The 24,234-nt window shown below is 42.6% G+C and overlaps 1 protein-coding gene across 1 annotated transcript in view; it reads right to left on the bottom strand.

Moving 5' to 3' along the window:
- The window catches only part of tgm2b (transglutaminase 2b), a 40,136-nt gene that overhangs the window by 13,532 nt on the left and 2,370 nt on the right, over window positions 1-24,234 (bottom strand). Inside the window, exons 2-10 of the mRNA XM_080422414.1 lie at window positions 13,953-14,132; window positions 11,251-11,469; window positions 10,096-10,214; window positions 8,720-8,848; window positions 7,938-8,115; window positions 7,663-7,798; window positions 3,851-3,954; window positions 2,845-3,087; window positions 1,146-1,424 (exon numbers count right to left, since the gene is read on the bottom strand). Coding sequence (XP_080278540.1) covers window positions 1,146-1,424; window positions 2,845-3,087; window positions 3,851-3,954; window positions 7,663-7,798; window positions 7,938-8,115; window positions 8,720-8,848; window positions 10,096-10,214; window positions 11,251-11,469; window positions 13,953-14,132 — 1,587 coding nt within the window. The remainder of the gene's footprint in view (window positions 1-1,145; window positions 1,425-2,844; window positions 3,088-3,850; window positions 3,955-7,662; window positions 7,799-7,937; window positions 8,116-8,719; window positions 8,849-10,095; window positions 10,215-11,250; window positions 11,470-13,952; window positions 14,133-24,234) is intronic.

The raw sequence follows: 24,234 nt of genomic DNA, 5'->3' as shown, positions 1-24,234 counted from the left end.
TGTTTGTTCATTCTCACCAACAGTGGGAAATGTTTGGATAATGTCCTTTGATATGAGATCAACTATTCTGTCGTGGCGTGCTATGAAAAGCCCTTTATAGGCATAGGAGCCATGCAGGAATGTGTGACATATGGTTTCTGTAACAAGCCCTGCGGTGTGATGCAAACAATGAGGTACCTGGGTTGCACTCACACACAAGCATGCACGCACGCACACACGCACGCACACGCACACGCACACACACACACGTGGAAAAAGTACTCAAATGTTTTACTTAAGTAAAAGAATCAATACTGCAGTGTAGAAATTGTCTGTTACAAGTAAAAGTCCGGTAATCAAAATTTACTTGAGTAAAAGTACAAAAGTATTGGCATCAAAATGTACTTAAAGTACCAAAAGTAAAAGTACTCATTGTGCAGAATGTCCCATTTCACAAGTTCATAATGTATACAAATATTTTGAAAATAGCCGATCTACAAGCTCACAATGTGTCGCATGGCGACGCATTGTGAAATGGCCGAAACATGCAGGGCTGAATTGGTTATTGTATGTTTTGTGATAATAATCTAAATCGGCAAAGTAACTAGTAACTAAAGCTGTCAAATAATTGTAGTGGAGTTGAAGTAAAAGTATTGAAAATGGGAAATACTCCACACAATTGCTCCACAGTACTGCCCTTGCTCCACAGTACCTCTCAAGCCTACTCCATAAACCAAGCCGGTCACGGACCCTGCGGTCCACAGATTTGGACCTCCTTGCTGTCCCCAACGCAAACATGCGAACTTTCGGGGACAGAGCCTTCAGTGTGGCAGCCCCCACCCTGTGGAACTCCATCCCAATAGGGATTCGCCATGCTCCAACACTGGACTCTTTTAAAGCTGCCTTGAAAAGACACCTATTCTCTCAGGCTTATGGCATATAGTTGTTTTTTGTTTGTTCGTTCAGTTGTCTGTTATTTGTTCATTGTTCTGATGTAAAGCGTCCTTGGGTTTATGAAAGGCGCTATATAAATTCAAGCTATTATTATTATTATTATTAAAGTAAAAATCCTCAAAAGTGTACTTAAGTACAGTATTTGAGTAAATGTACTTAGTTACGTTACACACACACGCACACACACACACATACACACGCAGCAGACCAACCTCCTCCTGGTGACAGCTCAATATTTAGCAGGTCTTTGAAGCCACAGTTCTCTCCCAGAATTCCATTGTAGGAAACCGCTCGGGACCCAAACTTCAAGCGGCACTTTTTATCACTCGACGTGTTGTTGGTAACCACAGCAAACACGTCAAAGTCACAGCCTTTCCTCATGTCAGACGTGACCTTGATGCTGAGGTACAGGCCTTGGTTCTCCTGCTGCTGCTGAATCAGCTTGTTCTGGTGGTCGGCCTTCTTGAACGCCTCCCTCTCTTCAGCAGAGCCTGACAGGATGACCAAAAGAAAGAACTGAATGAGACCATTTGTCATCGTACCATCACATTAGAATGGAGCTACAGTATTCATGAATTTTGAACTTAAAGGAACAATTCGCTTTATCATTTCTGGCTATTCACACTGTGTTGGGCTGTGGATACAGTAGCTCAAAACTAATAGATTTGAAACAACCGTGTGGCTGCTAGTGTAATAATGTTCCAGGAAGCGAAAGTCTGCATTCCATTAGCTTGAAATCTTTGCAGAATCATTGCTACATTTTTGGAACCGGCCACAACCCACCTCTGAGATATACTAGGGCAAGTAAACATTTTTATACTGGACCGATATGGAGACATGGTTAAAATATGACAAAGTGTTTTATATCAGTAGCACACAGGACTAAACAAAGATCTCCTGTATTTGTAATGGCTGTATCTGAAAGAGTTCCGCAAGCCAAACAAGATGTCTATGTGAATATAGCAGATGGTCTGGACTGGAGGTGAACTTAACTTGCACTACTGTAATGTACTGTATATATACTAATATATACAGTACATACAGTGCATGCGCACACACACACACACACACACACACACACACACACACACACACACACACACACACACACACACACACACACACACACACACACACACACACACACACACACACACACACACACACACACACACACACACAGAGAGAGAGAGTATGCAGCTATATGCATACATAAATATCTCTGAAGGATATCGTTGCTGTTGGACATAAACCAGCTATCTCCATTTTTCCAAGTTTTTTTATTTTAATAAATCAGTGCTATGGAACACTTTTTACGTCTGTGTGTGGGTTTGACTAAATTGAACCAATGTAAATGATTAAAAAGCGCTTCTGACTAAACCTAACTCCATTGGATCCTCAAACTCCTCGTTCAAACCACCTAACTCCAACTTTGGAACCATCGATTAGAATGACGAAGTCAGACGGGAAAAAAACCCTATCTCCACATTAATGGTCAAAAACCTCCTAACTCCACTTGAGCTGTATTTGGGTAAAGTGATGATTATACAAGGACACATTCAAGCACCATATCTGACAATGTATAAAGTCACCATACCAACTTTGACGAGGCAGTAAAAACATGTTTTTCTTTTTCATTTCCTGAAAAGCTAATATTTTGGACATGGTTTCTAACCGACAGCAGAGATATGTCTGAAGATGGTGTGTTTAGCATAGAGAGCGTTCTGTGTCTCGCTTCATACGCTGTTTACAGGACTGCCTCCTCAGAAAGCGTGTACTTAGCTGACCCCTTCCTCCTGCTCCTGACATTAAACACTGGTAAACATGTAATTTGTCAAAGTGACATTCAACCTGGGGTCATGCGTTGTTGTTATTTACTGTATTAAGACTGCGGCAGCGCTGCGTGTCTACCTTCAGGGTACTTGTAGAGGTGAGTGATGTCTTCCCTGGCATCGCTGCCGACGCTCTTTGTGCTGATCTTTTGGCCCACCTGGTGACCGTAGCTGGAGACCTTTTCGGTGCTGCCATCCTTCTTCTTCATAAGGGTGTGGACGTCGGCGTTGACTTCGGCGTAGATGAACGGCGCGTCGTATTTGAACACGAGCTCGCCCTCCTTGATGGCCTTGAGAGGTACGGGCCCACAGCAGTACACTCCTGAGGTACATGCACAGCAAAATGCAAAAAAATCAAAGATGGTGGAACTCCCTTTATCAGTGCTAAACAAAATACTTAATCCATTAAAACCGTGTCATTTTAGATTTGAACCACTATCTTATACTTTGGCTATTCGAAAATAGCAGATATACAAGCTCATGAGCTTGTAGATCTGTTAATTTTGAAAAATCGTGAAATTTTGAATATACTGTATATACAGGTATATATTTTTGAAGCGAAGATGTTTTCCTCAAATGTTTGCTTCTGGAGGTCCCTGGAACAAAAATATTTTGAGATGGGGGTCCACGGCCAAATGCATATTATTTTGGGGGTCCTTGACATGAAAAGGTTTGAGAACCACTGATAAACTGATACATTTTTCAGAAAACTGTTAGGATTTAGAAGGTTAATTAATGGGTTAATTTGGATACTGTCACGATCTGGTGGTGTGGTGAGGACCCAAAAGCAGGACAGCCTGGTAGTGATCAAAAACCCATGGTTGGGTGTTTTAATAAACATTACGTGAACAGAACAGAAATCACAAATACAAATTAACTAATGAAGTGACACCAAAGGACTGACTGAGGAACAAGACTAATATACATATGAGGGCTGATTACACATGAGAAACACCTGGGGAAGACATGAACATAGAACCATAACAACCTAGAACATGAACATAACATAGAAATACAACACCTAGACAAGACAGGCAAAGTCTGTGACTGTGACAGACACACTACACTGTGAGTGTGAAGTTTACCTTCACTCTTCTCCTGTGGTGTCGGGTCAAAGGCCTGCCAGCCATCAAACCCTGACTGGAGGTCAGGCCTGGTCATCCAGCCCTCTACCCAGCAGTGATAGTTCCTAAAAATAGAATACAGAATGTCATCAGCTAAACCTGGACTTACACAGCCACTGATTTCTTTTTTTTTTTTTTAATCCTAATTGCATTCTTCCGCATTTTCTCCCCAATTTAATCATTTCCTATTCCACCCATGTGTCCCGTCACTGCCAACACCCACTGTTGGCTTGGGGAGGGTGTGTAGAAGACAACCACATGTCTCCTCTGACACACATGGAGACACCAGCTGCTTCGGCAAGGAGGCGTAGCCCATATGGAGGTCCAAATTCTCTTCCCCAGCTCCATTGAGATGAGATGAGATATACTTTATTAATCCCAAAGGGAAATTGTGGTGTTACAGCAGCACAGTGCAACAATAAATAAGTAATCAACAGACAGACAGAAACACAAAAAACACAGATGGACATAGACACACTAGACCAGGGCCAACACAGGACCAAAAAGAGAGTTCTTTAAAGAGGAGATGCCATGGTTTTGCACTTTTTCAGTTTTTCATGTGTCTATGAGGTTGATAGAACTTCATTAAGCCCCCTGGTGGTGTTTTTATGGTGTTTTATGTCTTCTCTGACTATTTTGAGTTTCTACCTGGAGGCTGAAACTTTTTTTTTTTTTTTATTTCTAATTTTAATTTTTCTCAAAGTATACATACAACACCCCCCCCCCACACCCCCCCCCCTCCCCACATACAAACCCACATAGATAAAGACAGCACAGATAAAAAATAATCAAAACATAATAAAAATAAATGTACAAAAAAGAAAGAAAAGGAACATCAAGAAGAGACAAATCTGTTGTAAAAACATTAAGTAGCTTCGAGAAATAATAGATCTAGACCGAGATAGCTGTAGATAACAACCTATACCATCTCTGATACAGGTTGAGGTAGGGACAACGTTTCCATATAGTCCAAATAAGGTTGCCAAATCTTCAAAAAAAGTGTCAAACCCATTTCTTAAACTATAAGTAATCTTCGAGTCAAACGTGCCAATAGAAAAACAGCCCTTTAGTATAGTAAAAATATACCCTCCCCCTCATTATCATAACACAACAGGTGTGGGCATGAGAAGGAGGGACTAGGACAGGTGGGTGGTGCTAAGGTGGTGGAGGAGGTGCTAAGGTGAGAACCAGGTATACTTAATGAACTGAAGGCGTGTCCACATAAAAACATAATTTTAACAATTTCTGTACACTTTTTTGAAAAAAATCTTCCTCCTAGTATAACCATAATACCTGATGATTATGTTTTAGGGGGGGGAGAAAATCACTGAAAATCACGGCACCCCGTCTTTAAGCATTGTACAGTCTGATGGTAGTAGGCATGAAAGAGTAGCCTCGCGTGGCCAGACAATATCACACGACACACTGCCGAGGGCTAAAGTGCGATGCAATTTTGCAAAGGCAGATTTGTCTGGAACCAGGCTAATGAAAGAGAGTCTGTACCGCTCAGTATGCATGTTCGGGGGAGAGTGAGCCTCTGGCTGAAGGTGCTCAGCTCACCCTATCCTGCAGCTCGCCATCGAGTCGATGGGAGGGGTTATTAACCAAGATGGAGTTTAGTTTGTCCCTAATCCTCCTCTCTGCGACTGACTGCAGCCCTTCCATGCGGGGGCCAACCACAAAGCTGGCCTTCTTTATGATCTTATTGAGCTTGTTTAGCTCCCCGGCCTTGATGCCCCCACCGCAGCATACCACTGCATAGAATATAATGCTGGCTACAACGGACTGGTAGAACATTGCCCTCTTAGCCACTTAAACCCCAATCTGGGAACCCAAAGCCAAATGAGAATGAAAAACAGCGCCCTCTGCTGTTTGTACTATCTCATGTTGGCTCTGGGACAATGACGACGCAGCACACGTGCGCAAAGGAAACCGGGGTTTTATTCTGCCTTCACGCTCCACTTCCGGGTGGTGCGACTATGTTTTCATTCCCACTAACAATATTTCTACACGGAACACTAACACCACTTCTCCCAGAGAACATGGATCGTTTTGGTTATAAGCCCACTTGTTTCTATGATGAAAGAGCAAGTTAAAATGTGAATATCTTTCCGTGGTTTTGTCTGCTCCGCGGACGCCATTGTTAAATTAGTTTCGGCTTGTTTCGAGTAGGGAAGGATCAGCGGACACGTAAATCCCGCCCACTACATTTGATTGGGTAAAGCGCGGCCTGCTTCCTGATCTGAAGGCACGCCCACGCCCACACAGTGCGTACACGTTATGACGAACCTTCACGACAGATTCCAACGCAGAGCAGAATCTGTTCTTGAGAGATTACTTAAACCCATACGTACTTTATTGACTAAGAGATTAAAAGGATCCCTGGCTAATATGACAAATATGCCTTAATACATCATAATTGTCCTCTATAACTAAAATAAAAAAAATAAAACACCTTAAATATTTTATTTATTTTATAAACAGTTCATCTTTCACTCAATAGGGGCAATGCCCGTTGCAAGTTGATGATGTCATTTGTCCATGTGTGGTCTAGCCCTATGGCATTTATGGAATGCATGTCATTATAGGCTACTTTCTTTCCCCCCAAAAGCTAGTAGATCTGCTCATTTCAAAAATAATTTAGAAACATGTTGTGGTTAAGTGGTTAATAATCTCTTCAAGGCAGTGCCTACTGGTCATTCCCACTAGGTCTTGTGAAAATCTGCCCATCCGTTCTTCAGCTATTTTGTTTACAGACAGAATTTTCATGTCATGACATCATTTGATGGGGCAGTGAGACATCACAGATAGCTATAGCTTACATCACTTAATATAATTGTGTCATCCTTTTCCTGAGATATAACCGTAAAAGGCATACTAACTTTGCAATGTGTTTACATAACAAAACAATGCAAAAAAATGTTAATCAATCATTTCCCTCTATACCAGCCGTCATCAGCCACTGGAGTAGTGTGGTGGTGTTTACCTGCAGAAACCCATTGCCCTCTCACTGTATTTTGGTGTTTTCACAACGTGTTTCGGCAGGTAAAGTCGTAAAGACCACCACACTCTTAAATACTATGCCTTAAAATTTATTTTCACCTTAACCTTGACGGTGACCTATTGACCTTTACCCCTTCCTCTTCCGCCAGCCTTCTGTTAATTCCCTCCAAGTTTGCTATAGTGGCGTAAACAGCTGACAGGATGTTAACAAGGGTTTCATGTGTCTCCTAGAAACTATCTTCTATCTAGCAAATACATCCAGCAACAACCGTGTATTAGGACAGTATTTCTTTATACTCACTGAAAATAAAAGACTATCGAGAAAGTCCGTTATTTTCGTATAGCAACACAGTTGTGAAACGAAGTAGACCTTCGAATTCTTCAGTGGTGGAAAAAGTACTCACGTGTTTTACTTAAGTAAAAGTATCAATACTGCAAGTAAAAGTCCCGAAATCAAACTTTACTTGAGTAAAAGTACAAAAGTATTGGCATCAAAATGTACTTAAAGTACCAAAAATAAAAGTACTCATTGTGCAGAATGTCCCATTTCACAAGTTCAAAATGTATAAAAATCTTTTGAAAATAGCAGATCTACAAGCTCACAATGGGTTGCATTGCGACGCATTGTGAGCTTGTAGATCGGCTATTTTTAAATGGCCAAAATATATATATTCCTCAAAAGTGTACTTAAGTACAGTACTTAAGTAAATGTACTAGTTACTTTCCACCACTGCAGTTGTGAAACAAAATAGACCTTAGAATTCTCTTACCAGACCATGTCTCTAGATCCCCGCGCCGACTGACCGTCCTCGTCGATGTATCGCTCAATAACGAGGTTGTTATTGGTGTCATGGGCTGACAGGTAGTTGGTGGTAACTCTGCAGGGGATGCCAAGAGCCCTGGAAACTAGTAGGATTCAAACAAAACAATACAAATGTCCCTCATAACCTTATACTGCATCAGCAAAGCATAGCCCTAAATGTCATGTTTGACAATATTTTGTGTCTGTTTAAAGTTCCATTGGGTTCTTTGGTATATACTGTACCTGAGCAAGCCACTGCAGCAAACACCCAGCATTGTCCAAAACGGACAGGCTGACAGGCGTTCCTGTCCCAGTTCTGGAGGATCTCGACACTTCCCTTCCAGGACAGAGGGCTCACGCCTCCATCATAGTCATCCGTCCACTTCCCCAGCAAGACACCTTTGTCATCGTTACAATTCACCTACAGCATGAAGAAGGTGGTGGAAACCAGTGGTGGAAAAAGTACTCACATGTTTGACTTTAAGTAAAAGTATCAATACTGCAGGGTAGAAATACTCCGTTACATGTAAAAGTCCGGAATTCTAAATGTACTTGAGTAAATGTACAAAAGTATTGGCATAAAAATGTACTTAAAAGTACCAAAAGTAAAAGTACTCATTGTTCAGAATGTCCCATTTCGTCCCAAGTTCAAAATGTATAAAAAATATTTTGAAAATAGCTGATCTACTGTACAAGCTCACAATGCGTCGCATTACGATGCATTGTGAGCTTGTAGATCATTTTGTGATAATGATCTAGTAACTAAAGCTGTCAAATAATTGTAGTGAAGTAAAAGTACAATATTTGCCTCTGAGATGTAGTGGAGTAGAAGTAAAAGTACATAAAATTGGAAATACTCCAGTAAAAGTAAAGATTCCTCAAACGTGTACTTTTAAGTACAGTACTTGAGTAAATGTCCTTAGTTACTTTACACCACTGATGACAACACTCAACACTTTCACACTTAGGTATTTGCACGCATGAAGGCCATGTTGAAAAGGAGAGAGATCCTTATCAGGACGCACCATAGCACTTAGCACTCTGCACACGTAGATGGGATTTCTCCTTCCTGAGCAGTCTTTACCAGGATTACGCAGGTATTTAGGGTTCATGTCTAGGATTCTCAGGCAGGCATCCAAGATCCCAGTTTCAAACTGCACAGAGGAGACAGAAATAACATTGCAGAACTGAGCATAATGTTTTGTATAATTGTCTCCGCCAGGCCGAAAGGCATGGCGAGAGAGTATGTTTTGCACCCTGTCCGTCCGTCCGTGTGTCCGTCCGTCCTGTCCGTCCGTTAGCAGCTAATCTCCGGCACCGTTGGCCCGGTCGCTGCGAAACTGTGCACACACACTCCCTGGATGCCAATTCAGAACCTGATTTGTGCAAAACCATTTTTTTAATATTACTCCCACAGATTTTATCCAAACGTCATGCAAATCGGTACACAGTACCTCTATAGTCATGTGATCAACACGGATCTGTCCGATTTCCCATATGCCATCCTCATTGGCTAAGGTTGGCTTCCAAAGTTTGCAGGATTGGTCCGTTTTGAACAAAACGCCTCAAATCATGAACGCAGCTTGCGATTTCTGTGAAATTTCACACGCATATTCTCACTAGGCCGAAGAAGAAATGCCACCCTTTTAACATTGCCCTATTATAGCGCCACCAGGAGGCCGATTTTTGCAATATTTTTCTTTTTTATATTACTCCTACAATTTTTGTCCAAACATCATGCAAATCGGTACACATTATCTCTATAGTCAAGTGATCAAGCTGGTTCCGTCAGATTTTTTGTATTCCATCCTGATTGGCGAATTCTGAACATTGCTGGCCCACAATAACCTACCTGACCTGGCGGAGACCTGTGCTCCGAGGAGCACTTTTTCTAGTTGCCTCTGTTTTCAAGTGATAACTACACATAGAGAGGGTTGATAAAAGGTTATACTTCTGCTCTGTGAACAACAGGTGCAGAACAAATAACTAATTTGTCCTTCTGGTATGTTCTAATCAGTCATTTCTAATGCACCATGTAATGACAGGCCAACTGGACTGGATCAGATATCAAAGAAGGCATTCTGATCCTTGCGGTCTCTTACGAGCACTTCATTTATGTGATTAGGTACAGAATGCCATTTTATCAGAATCTCATAGCCGACTGTAAGCTCTGAATGAGAGCTTTGATCATTGTTTCTCAGGGCACATTGTTGAGTCCTTAACTAAATTGTTCCTACAGTATGTTTGAGTTCATGTCAGGAAACACAGCCTACTTGATAAATGGCCCATATCAGACTGATCCCCACCCTGTCTCATCATCATTTATCTCTGAAGACATACACGGCTCCCTCGTTGGAATGTTTACTCGGTGAGGTCGACAGGGGCCTGTTGGTACTGGTACCTGGCCAAAGTTCCATGCTGTCTCTTTGGGATGCTTGTAACTGCCTCGAAAGATGATCCCATCCTGAGACAGGACGTACTCCCTCAGGTTGTCTTCATTGTCCATGTATACCCAGTCCCCTGTTGCCATGAGACAATGAGTGTAATAATTACTGTATCAGTAAACACATTTTCTTAAAGGGATATTTCACTTTCAAACATGTTTGGGGTCAATTTAACATCATTCATTTCATCAGCCCCCTTCCTATATAAACCCATTGTAACGAACTCCATTTTAACCATGTTAGATTCATTGAAAACACACGTCCTTGGTTCTGGTGACTGATATTGTCCTTCTAATGTGTGAGGGGGCTGTATTCTTTCAATTACATTTTTAATTCATTTTATTGTATTTATTTATTTTTAAAAATATATAAAAAATAAGTAAATACAGTAATTGAAAAGACACGCCCCCTAACGCATTAGAAGGACAATATCAGTCATCAGAACCAGGGACGTGTGTTTTCAATGAGTCTAACATGGTTAAAATGGAGTTACAATGGGTTTATATAGGAAGGGGCGTGTCTGATAAAATATATCAAATATCTAAATACTGAAACAGGCAAAAGCCTGAGTATATGTTAAAATGACCCCAAACAATCCCATTAGGCACAGAAAGGCTATTCATGACATTCATAACACACTAACGTCAGAAAGTGTGTATACTAGTATAGATAGACTCTATAGTAAAAGTGCTTATATCCAGTGACCCACTAATTCACTCATCCACCCATCAATAATAATTTTTGCTGTAATTCTTTTTTTTTAAAGATATATTTTTGGGGCTTTTTATGCCTTTATTTGACAGGACAGTAGGCTGACAGGAAATGGGGAGAGAGATGAGGGGTGACACACAGCAAAGGTCGTTAGAAACGGGAATAGAACCCGCGACACGCTGTCAAGCTGGATTACCAGCGTATGTGGTATGCGCCTGGACCGCTAGGCCAGCAGGCGCTCCATTTTTGCTGTAATTCTACTGTGTCTGCCATTGCAACCTTTCTCTTATCCCTCAGGAGCCTCCGTATGAAACATAATCGTGTAGGGCCTTCTTTGGTCGTAAGATCTCTGCACAGAACTATGTAGACATGACAGCATGACATATGGTCCGTTTACCCACCTTGGCACCAGGGGTTAAAGAGCAGGATGAATTCGAACCGCCCCGCTCCCCCGAGGGTCATGGTGTAGCGGCCGATGGGGGCGTCGGGGGGAGAGCAGATGGACAGGGTCACCATGTTCCCCGGGGGGCTGGTGACAGCGGAGCTCCAACGCGACGTGTCGATGTTTGTGGACAGATCGAAGGAGGCTCTGGTCCCATACTGGTCAGAGGGGTGAGGACCTGCGTGTGTAGAGTTTAATATAGTTAGAGCAGTGGTTCTCAACTAGTGGGTCCGGCCGGGGACCACCAGTGGTCCTTGAGGGGGTTCCAGGTGGTCCCCCAGCTAAATGATGGAGAGTTGGTAACTAAATGGACCCCTTATAGATCTTTAACTCTTGAGAGTGCGAAATGAAACCAAAAGGACCCTTACGGGTCCATTTGGTTTCATTTTACACTCTCAAGAGTTACATTATTGTTAAACATCTGCATTACTTAATTAAAATAATTGCTATTTTGATCAACGTTGCCTGTTATCTCTCCTATGGTACCAACATCAATACAGCATGGAATTGTGGACACAATCGTATCCAACGATAACAAAATATATAAGTCTTGGGTCTGAGAGTCTAAATCTCACCGTGGCTGAAATGCAGAATAAATAATGGACCTTGATATGAATATGGTTGAAAACCACTGAGTTAAAGCAAGGAGGGAGGCACGGTCACTGGAAGAAGTTCAGGGCATTTAGTGAAGGATATTACATCATCCTCAGTGAAGATAAATTGCAAATGGAAAGTTACTGTAAATGGCACATTCCCACACCAGTCCAAATTCCCCAACTAATTTTGCTCAAACATCTCTGGAATCTCCCCTCATGCACGCAGGCGGCACACAATTTCCCAGTATACAAAGATGACCGCAGCTCTTTAGTCTTGGCTCTTCAGTGACCTCAGTTCAAATGTGAGGACTAAGTACAGTGACATGAACATGAGTTGCTTTGTGCCTCCACTTGGCATTGGTCCAAGGAACGAGTCCCTTTGAGTCTTCCATTCTATACAATGAAATCAAGGGTGGGCAGTTTCCCTGCAAACTGTCCACATTGGGTGAGTTTTAAAGGTCTTTAAAAAATACTTGAACTTTCTCGTTGATAAGGTTATCTTCCATTGCACAGCATGCACACACGCTTTCCTGCAGCCTGCTATGCTTCCTGTTTAAACAGTTGGATTTTACGGTAAGCAACAGGTCTAAACAAACTTGACATCGAGATGAAACATAAGCTGTGGGGAAGAAAAAGATAATTTTCAACGTTGTTCCAGCATGTTTTCAATGGCCTAGCTGAGAGGAAATATTTCAGCATTGTTCCAGTGTGTGCAAGGTCTAATGGCCTGACAGGAAATACCAAGTGCTTCCAACAATAACAGAGAGGTCAATTAGCACCCGCTTTGCACTTTGTGCTTTTGGGTTGGGTGATAATGGTGTGGAGTACAGGAGAGAATAGCAGGAAAATTAATTGATAACAAACCTAGACATAACCACCAAAGAATAATGTATTGTCTAAAGTCCAGTAGCAATATTGCTGACTACTGGGGTACGCTAGTCCTTAAAGCCTCACTATGTAACTTTTTTTATGAATAAAATGTAATTTTGTCCAATATGGTAGAATATGTTAAAACAATATAAGTTATACAATTGGGGTGGTTGTATTTTGTCTCCCTGCTCTTCTATTGAGACATTTAGGTCGTGTCAAAGGTCATGTCTCACCTAGACACAGGATCTGACACCAATGTTATGGTCAAGATTCAATTCATCCCCCTGAGCAAGCAGGTCAGCTCTATTACTGTAGCTCAATGGTAAAGATTTCGGCACTTGTGTAGGAAACCGGATTCAAACTCGGGGTAGAAGAGGAAAGTTACATAGTGCTGCTTTAAACAAAGCTAGAACTTAACAGACCTTCCATCCTATCAGCTTTAAAATCACAATGAACCCTGGGAAAAATAAACATGACCCACCATGTGTACTAGAAGACTAGAATAAGGCGTTTCCATAGCGTCTCTTATTTCCTTAATGACAGGAACACTGGTACAATGGTTTCCCCTCATTCCTGGACCATAATGGCACACATTTCTTTATTGTTATTATTACTGGGAAGAGTGTTATTATTTTTTTCATTATGGATGAAGCTATATTCTGTATAAGTATTGTGTGTGCGTGCGTGCGTGCGTGCGTGCGTGCGTGCGTGCGTGCGTGCGTGCGTGCGTGCGTGCGTGCGTGCGTGCGTGCGTGCGTGCGTGTGTGTGTGTGTGTGTGTGCGTGTGTGTGTCTGGCACGAGCGCACAGACAGACACGCACGAGCGCACGCGCGCGCGCACACACACACACAGGGGAATTTCTTCAGTTCTTTGGATTTTATATTGCACATGTCAGGTCGTTCTCAAATAGTCTCAGTAAGTGTAGAGCCGATTTTAAAACGTTCAACCATTTCAAACGAACCACGAGATGTGCAATATAAAATCCAAACATCCTTCGGCTCCGCACCGCGCTTCGAGCTTGCACATCTGCTACTTTTGAACGCTGTAGTATGATCAAGTATGGCGTTAATTTACGAAAAAACGAAATGCTAGAATATGGAGATAGGAGGTTTCTGCCCGACGGCAACGATATAAAAATATCCCTGAACTCAACGGCATTTCGTTGCCAGGGTTGAACGGCTAATTACACTGTACCTGTTTCCACACTGCAGTGAAGAGAGCTGGCTCCTGATTGGTAGGCTCCTGAGCGGAGGGACAGACTGACACTGAATGGCTGGCCTCTCCTCACGATCAGACGATCCACTCCGTTGAGATCGGTGCGATGGTCTGTGTTATTGAACTCACACTGCAGGTCCCAGTGAGAAACATCCAATGCTGAGAAAAGGAACAGAAGTAAAGAAGAATAAATATTCAAAATATCATATTACACAACGTTTATTATTATTATTATAATTAAAATGTTCTGTTTCTGTTATGAATCTCTTTGTAAGAATAGTACATTTTTAGTACGAATATTGGAATAGTACATGTGTACTGTAAACTAAATAATTATAGTGATCCGTATGGTCTAGCTGTGTCAGAGGAGGTCAGCACATTGCATTTCAGTGTAACACAATTTCAATAGAACTAAACTTTTCCTGTCATTAGTTAGCACTAATCCTTGTTGTCTTAGTTACACCAACATTAACTCAAATACAATTGCTTAAGACCCTTAAGTATGACTTAAACAATTAGTTTAAGTCCTCATTACAGTCCTCATAACATGACAGAAATAAACCATATATACACTGTTTAGTATACAAATATATATTGCCCTCTAAAACGCTGCTATTTTCTTAGTGCAATACTACATGAGCCAAGTAAAAATAGTTTTAGTCTTAGCCTTAAATAGACATACTTTGCACCGTTTGTACCTGTTTCGTACCTCTGTTCTTGTATTTATGTATTATGCTCTGTTTTCCCTGTGTAATGTAATGTACTCACAGACAGCAGAAATTCATAAAAGAATAAAATAAATATTAACATTGTGTTTGCCTGTCTACGTTTGTTTCCAGACTTGTGGCTCCATTCTGTGTACTCTGTGACAGAACCTTAAAGACAAGGATTTCATTGACACCCATTTCTAAAATGAGTTTACCAGTCCCTGGGTGGAGCGGAAGTCCTTTCAATCCTGCATAATGTTCATGTTTTTGTGATCTTCAAAGCCATTGCAAATCCTACAAACCGGGGCTCGCTTGTGTCAATTTAACTCACACTCATTTACATGGGGGAAACATGGTTACAGAAGCTATTTCACATGAATGACTTCGCCACAGTCACACCCTATATGAGTTGAGCAAATACAGATCCCTTTTTTGTCTCCATGGTCATTTGTGTGAGTAAGAGAAGCCCACCCTATGACTTCCTGTTTACTGTAGGAGTGGTAATATTCATCATCCTGCTTCCTCGAGACAGGTTTCTAGACAATCACTCTCTGTGAATTAAGCCTTAGCATAAACAATAGTGTTAATAAAAGCCAGGAAAATGAGAGTGAGGTGGAAATGTCAGGTTTAAAGGGATAGTTCACCCCCAAAATGACTTTTTTTCCTATTGATTATTCACCCCATGGAGACTTGAATTTATGGATATTTTTTTGTTTTTGTCGTATTCCTAAGCCAATAATTTGATGACCGGCAGCGGTTATTAGGCATGCGACAAAACCAAAAAAATATCCATGCATTCAAGTCTCCATGGGGTGACTAGTCGATAGAAAATATTTTTTTGGGGTGAACCATCCCTTTAAGTGTGAATAAACAAGTCAAAAACACCAGCAGAGGCATTTCCTGAACTGTGGTATTTGGGGAATCATTCCTAGACAACTGAATGGCTCAGATCTTTTACTGGCCTTGACCTTGGTTTTAATTGCAAACATGCGGGCAATGTAACACTTGAGGTGAACATGCTATGTTTTTGAAGGGCGACTAAAAAGCCAAGTCAAGCTCACTGTTGCTTTTCAGTTTCTAATGACAAGAAATGTCTTTAAAATAATAATGAGCCATGAACACTACAGCAATCCACTGCACAGCAAGCACACACACTATTTAACAGCCTGATGAGGCACCATCTGGACAAAGCTCCTACCTCACTGTTGGATCTAGAGAATCCAGCATTTGTTTTGTCTATTGCCAGCAGCAAGAAAAAGGTGTTTTTTAAATGTACTCCTGGGTGAGTGAACCATTGGCTCATCTCTCTAGGGTACACGGGGGAGGCAGCATTCCAATCTGTTTCAATATAGGGCTGATGAGGGGTTTTAACCTAACATTTAAAATCAGCATGCAGGGCCTCAGTAACGTGATCTAAAGCTTAAAAAATGCAGAGGTCTGGTGAATAACAGAATGTGACAAGTGGGTGAACCACAAAGTTGTAATAACCGCAGACAAACAACGCATGCTAAGTTCTCCTATAGTGCCGTGTGTGAGAATGTTGTTCCCGAGTAAATCTGTGTGCTGTCATCCAGCGACAAAGGAATATCAAAGAAAGCACATTTTCATTATACTGTACCACCTAGCAGCTTAGTATGGTCTAAATGTGAATCCACGTTTAGCATTGCAAAGGTGTGTGGGATAAACCCAAGGACTGAATCGCTTCCAGTATATGAATAACATGTGTGCGTAAATTCTCCAACATAGCCAGTGCTACCTCAGCGAGTCTCTACCCATGTCCATCCTTAAATCTGACCTTTTTTTTCACAACCCTTGGCATCTCCACTCGTGTTTTTCTTCCAGTCTACCAGGCTTGCCCAGCACCATAGATGGACTGGCTCAGGCTGAGTAAGCACCACTAAGCCTTAACCCATTTAGACCCAAAGAATCTGTGTCCTTTTTAGATTTCTTTGGCTATTCAAAAATAGCAGATATACAAGCTCATAGCTTGAGCGCGGCACTATAAGCTTGTAGATCTGATTTTTTTTGGGGGACAACAATGTGAAAATGTGTGCAAATCTTTGAATATATGTATATACATTCTTAACTCAAATCTTTGCTTCTGGGGGTCCCTGGAACAAAATATTTTGAGATGGGGGGGGGGGGGGGGTCTGCGGCCAAATTATACATATCATTTTGGGGGTGATTTACAGTAGGCTTCTTGACAAGTTTGAGAACTGATATTATAGCAACATGACTTTCCCCCCCCAAAAAAATTTACTTTTTACCCCAGAAGCAAAGATTTGTGTTAAAAAAAATCGCTTTAAAAAAACATACATTCAAAGATTTGCACACATTTTCACGATTTTTCCAAATAGCAGATCTACAAGCTCGTAGCACTATGCTACTGTATGCATGCATCCCATGATACATCCCACTGTTTCTCAACCAGTGGTCCATGGACTACACAGTAGACACATGCAATTAAATGGCCACATTTCCTAATAATGATGACTCCATCAGGCAATCCGGTACACTTCCCCTTCTTGAGATTCTAACTCCCTTTTCTGTGGAATCTCTTGACCTCCGACTTCCCAGAAACTGACAACATTGACATGTCATCATAGATCACCAGGTCGATAATATAATATGCACTGTTCCATGGACTAAGAAGAAAGAAACATAATTGCAACATGGTCAGGGACCACATGCAATACCTTCAGGGACCACAAGGGGTCCACGGACCACCTGTTGAAAACCCCCTGGTCTAAAGTGACACAGACGTGTTCCCGGATTGAATGGGTTAAGTGAGACCAAATAAGTTTAGCAGGAGTGCAGTGGACAGTCACCGGTACAGTAAACACAATTTAAAATCCTTGGGAAAATAACCCTATTTTAAGTCATAATAAACCTACTCAGGAGAAAGTAACACAACTCTACTGTCTCTATGTTAGCTGTGAATGAATGAATGACGCTGTAGTCATACAGTAAACACCAACTCTCACTTTAAAATGAGGTATTTTGTTTTTCCTCCCATGCTGAGTTCAGAACTACATACTGGTGCATTCACAGATCTTTAAGCATAAAAACACATGGTAAACAGATGGCATTGATTCACGTCCTGTTGACTGCAAAGTAGGCTTCAAAGTAGATTCAGCAGTCTTCCTAGGATGTTTGCATGTCATCCCACAGCTTCCCTCAGGGTGGACCAATGATAATGTAGGCTATACTATACTATGCAATTCCATACATTTTCTGTGGTGCATTTAAGGGTTTCAGTACATAAGGATATTAGCCTACTGTGCATGAAATGATTTAAATTAACTTTCTCCTTTTAAAACATAGGGAGAAACGTTTAAAACTGGACATTTTCTGCACAGCTTCATTACTAAAATATTGTCTCTTCTTGAATAAACCTCAACTGAAGTGCCTCTGCTATTTCCTACATGGGCGGGACTAATGGTCTTTGGTCAGGTTCTTTTGGGCTAGAGAAGTGGTTCTCAACCTGTGGAATAATCCATGATTATGAAAGATAACTGTGTATTATTATTGGTGCAACAGCAATGTGCTTTTATTGTCCTGCAGGAGTTAGCAAACATGTACTGTTTGAGTTGAGCCTAGTGGTACAGAGTGGGCAGAGGCAGGCTCCCTGCTGTGCTCCTGAGCTTCAAAGACTTCTTGCATACCAGAGACAATAGGCCTTTGTGTGGAAGATAGGGAACAGGTCTCGCTATCAGGTGGTGGGTTTCTAAACAAAAGAGATAGCAACTCCGAGCGGGGGAGCTCTGAAGAGAGTGTGACAGGAAGCGGCAGGCAATCGCAAGGCTTTGTGGGTAAACAGAACTTCCGGTTGCTTGAACCTCCCTGAAGGAGGGCACTGTGTGAGAAGTTTATAAAGGAGCCTGTCTAGGAACAAACTTCAGATTCGATAAGTAACTGGCCATGGGTTGTCCCTCGAATATGGGTTCTTGAGTGACCCATTGATCATCTGGAAGAGAGTGGAAAGTCAATAGTAAGTAAAGCATTGTAAATGATTGTATGTTTGATGTGTTCATAATGGGATGAAGTCATATCTTAATACTGTGAATGTTCTGTGCTTGTTTTCTCTTACCAGGTTTTATTACCTAACTATTTACCTAAATGTATTGTATGTGTTATTAGTAAAATAAATCACCTTAAAAGACATTTGGTACGAGTAATGCCTTAGACTCCTCTCTCTCTCTACCCTTTCATTTGGGCTTAGTAACCGTTGTTTAACTCTGCACAAAGCAGAAAACTAGGTTGGCTATAAAAGTGAACAGTAATAAAACTATTGTAATCCCCGGAGGGGATTTCTTTAGGGTTTAAGCGTTAAATTACGCAGTAATTAAACTATTCTTATGCCCCCGGAGGAGGCATTTTGAGTCAAAGTAGAATTACCTAGATTAAACTGTAGTGTCTCTTAAGAGAGACATCTATGAGTTAAGTTGATTACCGTGTTATCATAGGGATAACACAGTAATTAAACTACCGTAATCTCCGGAGGAGATTAGCTAGAGTTTAAGTGATTAAACTGTAGTGTCTCTTAAGAGAGACATCTATGAGTTTAAATTGATTAACCGTGTTATACGTGGTATAACACAGTAATAAAACTACCGTAATCTCCGGAGGAGATTAGCTAGAGTTTAAGTGATTAAACTGTAGTGTCTCTTAAGAGAGACATCTATGAGTTTAAATTGATTAACCGTGTTATACGTGGTATAACACAGTAATAAAACTACCGTAATCTCCGGAGGAGATTAGCTAGAGTTTAAGTGATTAAACTGTAGTGTCTCTTAAGAGAGACATCTATGAGTTTAAATTGATTAACCGTGTTATACGTGGTATAACACAGTAATAAAACTACTGAAAGTCTCCGGAGGAAACTTATCTGAGTTTAGTAATTGGAACTCTGCTTGTTACATGGTAATAAGACTGTAGTGTCCTCGTGGGGGGCATCTTAGAGTTAATAAGCGAATGACACTGTGTTTGAACTCCGCTTATTACAGAGTTATTAAACTATTAATGCCTCTGTGGGAGGCTTTTCTGAGTTTAAAGCGTTTAATTACGCATTTATTAAACTAGGCTGGTTTTGAATAAGGCCTTCAGAGTTTAAGTATTAATTACCTAGTCATTAAACTAATAGATTCTCTTAGAGTTTAAGTGTTACACAGTAATTAAACCACTAGTGTGTCTGAGAGGGACAACTAGTGTTGGATGAATCACTTGGAAAAGTTATAACCCGTGGTAGCCTATGTAATAGCTAGATAAGTATTAGGCCCTTGAAGCGGATGGTATGATTGAGTGATTTTTGTGTGGTTGTAAAGATATGACACACTAAAAGTAATTGAATTATGCGTGTTATATAAAGAAATAACAGTATAAAAACTCCTATAGCCATAGGAATGAAAACACACTGTCTCTTTAAGATGAGAAGTGAGTTGTAACAAAGTATCTATTAGACCTGGTTATGGGACAGGTTAAAATAGGTTAACAGCACTAACACTGGAGGAATGAACTAGTGCTAGCGTGAAAATCAGCGCCGAAGGAGTCGGTGTGGGGACAAAGGGACTCCAAAAAACCACAGCTTGCAGAAGGTCGAAACCACGGAGGCGAAAGGGGATACACGGAGCCGGCGGCCTAGCATGGCGCGAGGACCGAGGCATTGAATACCGTACGGGCCTACTGAGGAACCTTCCGGGAAAAAGACTCACTCAGGTTGCTATGAACGAAGCCCCACAGTTTGCGAAAACCGTGGAAAGGAGAGACTGTAGCTTGTTAAACGCTGCGTGCTAACAATTCTATTGACTGAGCTAAGAATAAGGAGCTAGGAGGCAGGGGCTAGAAGCTAACCACAGGTTATGTAGCTAGGCTACCGTTAAAAGTTTGATTAGCGTACCAGAGGGGGTTTAGAAGCTAAAGCTATCCGACTTGAGAGCTACCATTAGCGTCACTAGCTTACAGTGCTAAGCTAACAATTCTATTGTCTGAGATACCGTTAGTGTAGCAAAGCTAGCGCGGGTTACTAAGGGGGTTATATTAGCACAGAAGAGGCTAGTTAGCTCAGGTAACAGCCACCGCTAGCTTACAGTGCTAAGCTAACTATTCTATTGTCTAGCATACAGTGCTAAGCTAACAGCCAATACTAACACACCTTGAGATGAGGAGTAGTTAGGTTTGGTTAATAATCTAATCATAGCAATGAGATGCTTGCTTTAAGCTGATTAAACAAACATTAAGAGAGTATTCATGGTTTAACTAGGCTTTATGAGTGACCAGACACTGCAATGTAGCTAAAGAATTAGACTAACAGACAGTGAATGTGAGGTTATCTTATCATTGGAAGTTAAAAAGCCATTGTATACTGATAAGGGGTGGGGGAGGTTACTACCAGTGTAATTCAATGTTTAACTAGACTTTACGATAGACTGATACTGTGAGTAACTAGATGATTAGTGTACAAGAACAGGGGATCAATGGTAATCATTGTGGGTTAAATACTAGAAAGTACATTGGTAGAGCAAAATATATCCTATCCAGTATTAATTAACAAAATTAACTAATGTAAGTAGACCATTAAAAGGCTTCTTGCGTGGAATGCTGATAGGGTGGGTGCTATTTTACAGGTTAAACACAGTGTTAATTAATTATTGTTGTTATATAGCTAAAGGCTGAAACAACACTGTTACTTGCTAAAAATAACTGACGATTACTGTCACAGCCCATTGAATTAAGACTAACAGACCTTATACCCAAACAAGGGAGATGGAAGTGTTGGTTGAGTTAATAGGGAAGTGTGAAGCAGCTCAAGCAGTTTTTAGGAGGGAAGTAAAGTTTATTGTCCTGCTGGATTTACCAAAAGAAAGGGCGGTAAGGGAGCTAAGAGCCGAATTAGCTAGATTCCTTAAGGTTGTTACATATTCTATCGCCATACTAGAAATTGATGAAGAAAGTTCATCTGAGATCTGCAGGATGCAGTATGACTGTTGCCAAGAGTATGACGAAACATTGAGGCAGGTCTGGTTTGAAGCGGCCCAGGAAGAATATGGGTCCCGCTTCACACATCCCAAAGTGAGTGAACTCCCTGCTGTGAGGGACAACGCGGCGGAGGGATATCTCCTCATGACGACACGCTGGGAAAGCGCAGAGGACGTCGCTTCCAACCCACTCTTCACGACGGAGGTCACAGATGGCATCACTCAAGGGGACGCAGAGACCCCTTTCCACGCTGCTCCGAGGGAGGCAGGGACCCCTTTCCACGCTCCGAGGGAGGCAGAGACCCCTTTCCACGCTGCTCCGAGGGACCACGCGGAGAAGGAGGTCAATCCTGAGGAAGTAACTGCGGAGAACCAGTCACTGGAGATCGAGAGAGCAGCTGCAAAGGTGCCACTGGTGATCGATGGAGCTGGATCTGGGGACGAGACGCCTGCGGAGGAAGCCGAGGGGGATCGACCAGAGGGAGCCAACGTCGCAGATGAGCAGACCGCCAGGGAGGCAGCTTCAATGGACGTCGCCACGGCGGTGACCAACCCACTCTTCACGAGGGTGTCAGAGGACGCCACTGCTGCGACGGACGACGCCGCCAGCCCACTCAACACAGAGGGGTGCCAGCGACTGGAGGTCACTGAACCAGGAGAGACCCCATTCCACGCTGCGATCGAGAGAGCAGCTGCAAAGGTGCCACTGGTGATCGATGGAGCTGGACCTGGGGACGAGACGCCTGCGGAGGAAGCCGAGGGGGATCGACCAGAGGGAGCCAACGTCGCAGATGAGCAGACCGCCAGGGAGGCAGCTTCAATGGACGTCGCCACGGCGGTGAAAGTCTTCACCAATCCACTCGACGCAGAGGGGAGCCAGTCACTGGAGGTCGCTGAACCAGGAGAGAAGCCGGCGAGGGCGTCAGTAGACGCCGCTGCTGCGACGGACGTCGCCGCCAGCCCACTCAACACGGAGAAGAAGAAGGGATCCGAGTCGCCTGGCAAGGGTGGCGTTCGCTCCAAGCGCCCGTCTACGAAAGGTGGCAGGCAGATGGCCCAAAGCAGACCAGTCAGGCCTGTCAAGGGTGGCGTTTGCTCCAAGCGCCCGTCTAAGAAAGGTGGCAGGGAACCAGCTACCAGCGGACCGGTGGCGTTCAAGAAGGGAGCCGCCGAAGACAGACCAGTCGGGTCTGTCCGAAAACGGGGACTGGGCGCCAAACCAGCTCCCCCAGAACCCCTCAGAAAGAAGTCTGAGTGGGTAAATACTGGCATCCGTGCGCCCGCTCGGAAAGAGAGGGGCGGGGTGCTACGTCAGGTCATTTCAGTACCAACCACCAGGATCCAGGCAAAGAGAATGCGTCGTCCTGGTGGGGCTGTAACTAGAAAAAAGAAGGTGAAGATTAAAGATAAACTATCCCTTCTCCACCCCCCTGCGGGGGGGGCTGGGTGGAGCAGAGCTCCACGCTCTTTCTCGGCGGCGGCTGAGAGAAGCCCCCAGAAGGGGGTTGGTGGGGTTGCAGTCCCACTGGCGGCCAGAAGAGTGCCATCAGACGGTATTGCTGCTGCTGCGGAGACAGCTGCAGGGGATATCCATCCAGAGGGCGCCGCGGGGGACGTGACGGTCGAAGTAGAGACAGCCGAGGGGAAGACCGACACCAATTCACACACCGACATCACACCACTGCAGAGCGGCGTGGCACCACCTAAGAAGGGTGGCCCTTGCCCCGAGCCTAAAGCCCTGTTGGGCCAAGGTGGGAGGTCAGTAGCGACAAGAGCCAGACCAGTCAAATGCGATTGTGCAAACTGCAAGCCTCTTGACCTCCTGAAAAAATGCAAATGTGAAACCTGCAAGCCACGTAAACCCTTCGCACCAGCCCGGTGGGTCGTGGGGAAATTGCGAGGGAAGAAGGAAAAGTTGAAGCAGAAAGTCACTGTCCCACCACAGTCATCAGCGCGGGCTGGTGGTGGGATTGCAGTTCCACTGGTGGCTGGTAGTGCCAGCAAAGTGACACTGACAAACGAACAGGCTTGACTAACAGGTCTATCCAGTTATTAGCTGTGGACAGTGGTACGCAGTGCGGACAATAAGCGAAAAAGATGCCAACGTGGTGTCTAAAAAATCGAAATGTCTTATTTGAGCGACTGTTTACTTAGGAATTTCGAGAGATATTGTGTAAATGAATGTATCATTTGTAGTGTTTACGATATTACCAGAAGAAATAACTTGCATAATGAAATGTATTAATTTACTGCCGACAATATGCCACTAAGTCAAAATGCAACAATAATTTGGAGGTTCTTCCATAACAACAAAATTATTCAGTACTGATGTGGACTCATGATCTGAGCAATCAGGCCTTTTTGAATTGATTATTTGTTGATTGTATAAAAAGCATTTTGGGATGTGGGCTAGCGGTTTAAATGCAGAGTGAAGTTTCTTAAAGGTAAGATTGTAGATCAGCCATTTTAAAATCTTTTAAAACCTTTACCCAAGTTACTATGTCAATTGCCATGGCAACATGCCCTAAATAGGACATTGACTTACTAGGGAAAAAAGTGGGAGAAGAAAAGTTTTCCAAA

Source organism: Gymnoscopelus braueri, assembly GCF_963280865.1.
Source record: "Gymnoscopelus braueri genome assembly, chromosome: 3".
Taxonomy (NCBI): domain Eukaryota; kingdom Metazoa; phylum Chordata; class Actinopteri; order Myctophiformes; family Myctophidae; genus Gymnoscopelus; species Gymnoscopelus braueri.
Note: the sequence above shows the minus strand (reverse complement) of the source record. Positions and strands in the feature narration are given on the sequence as shown.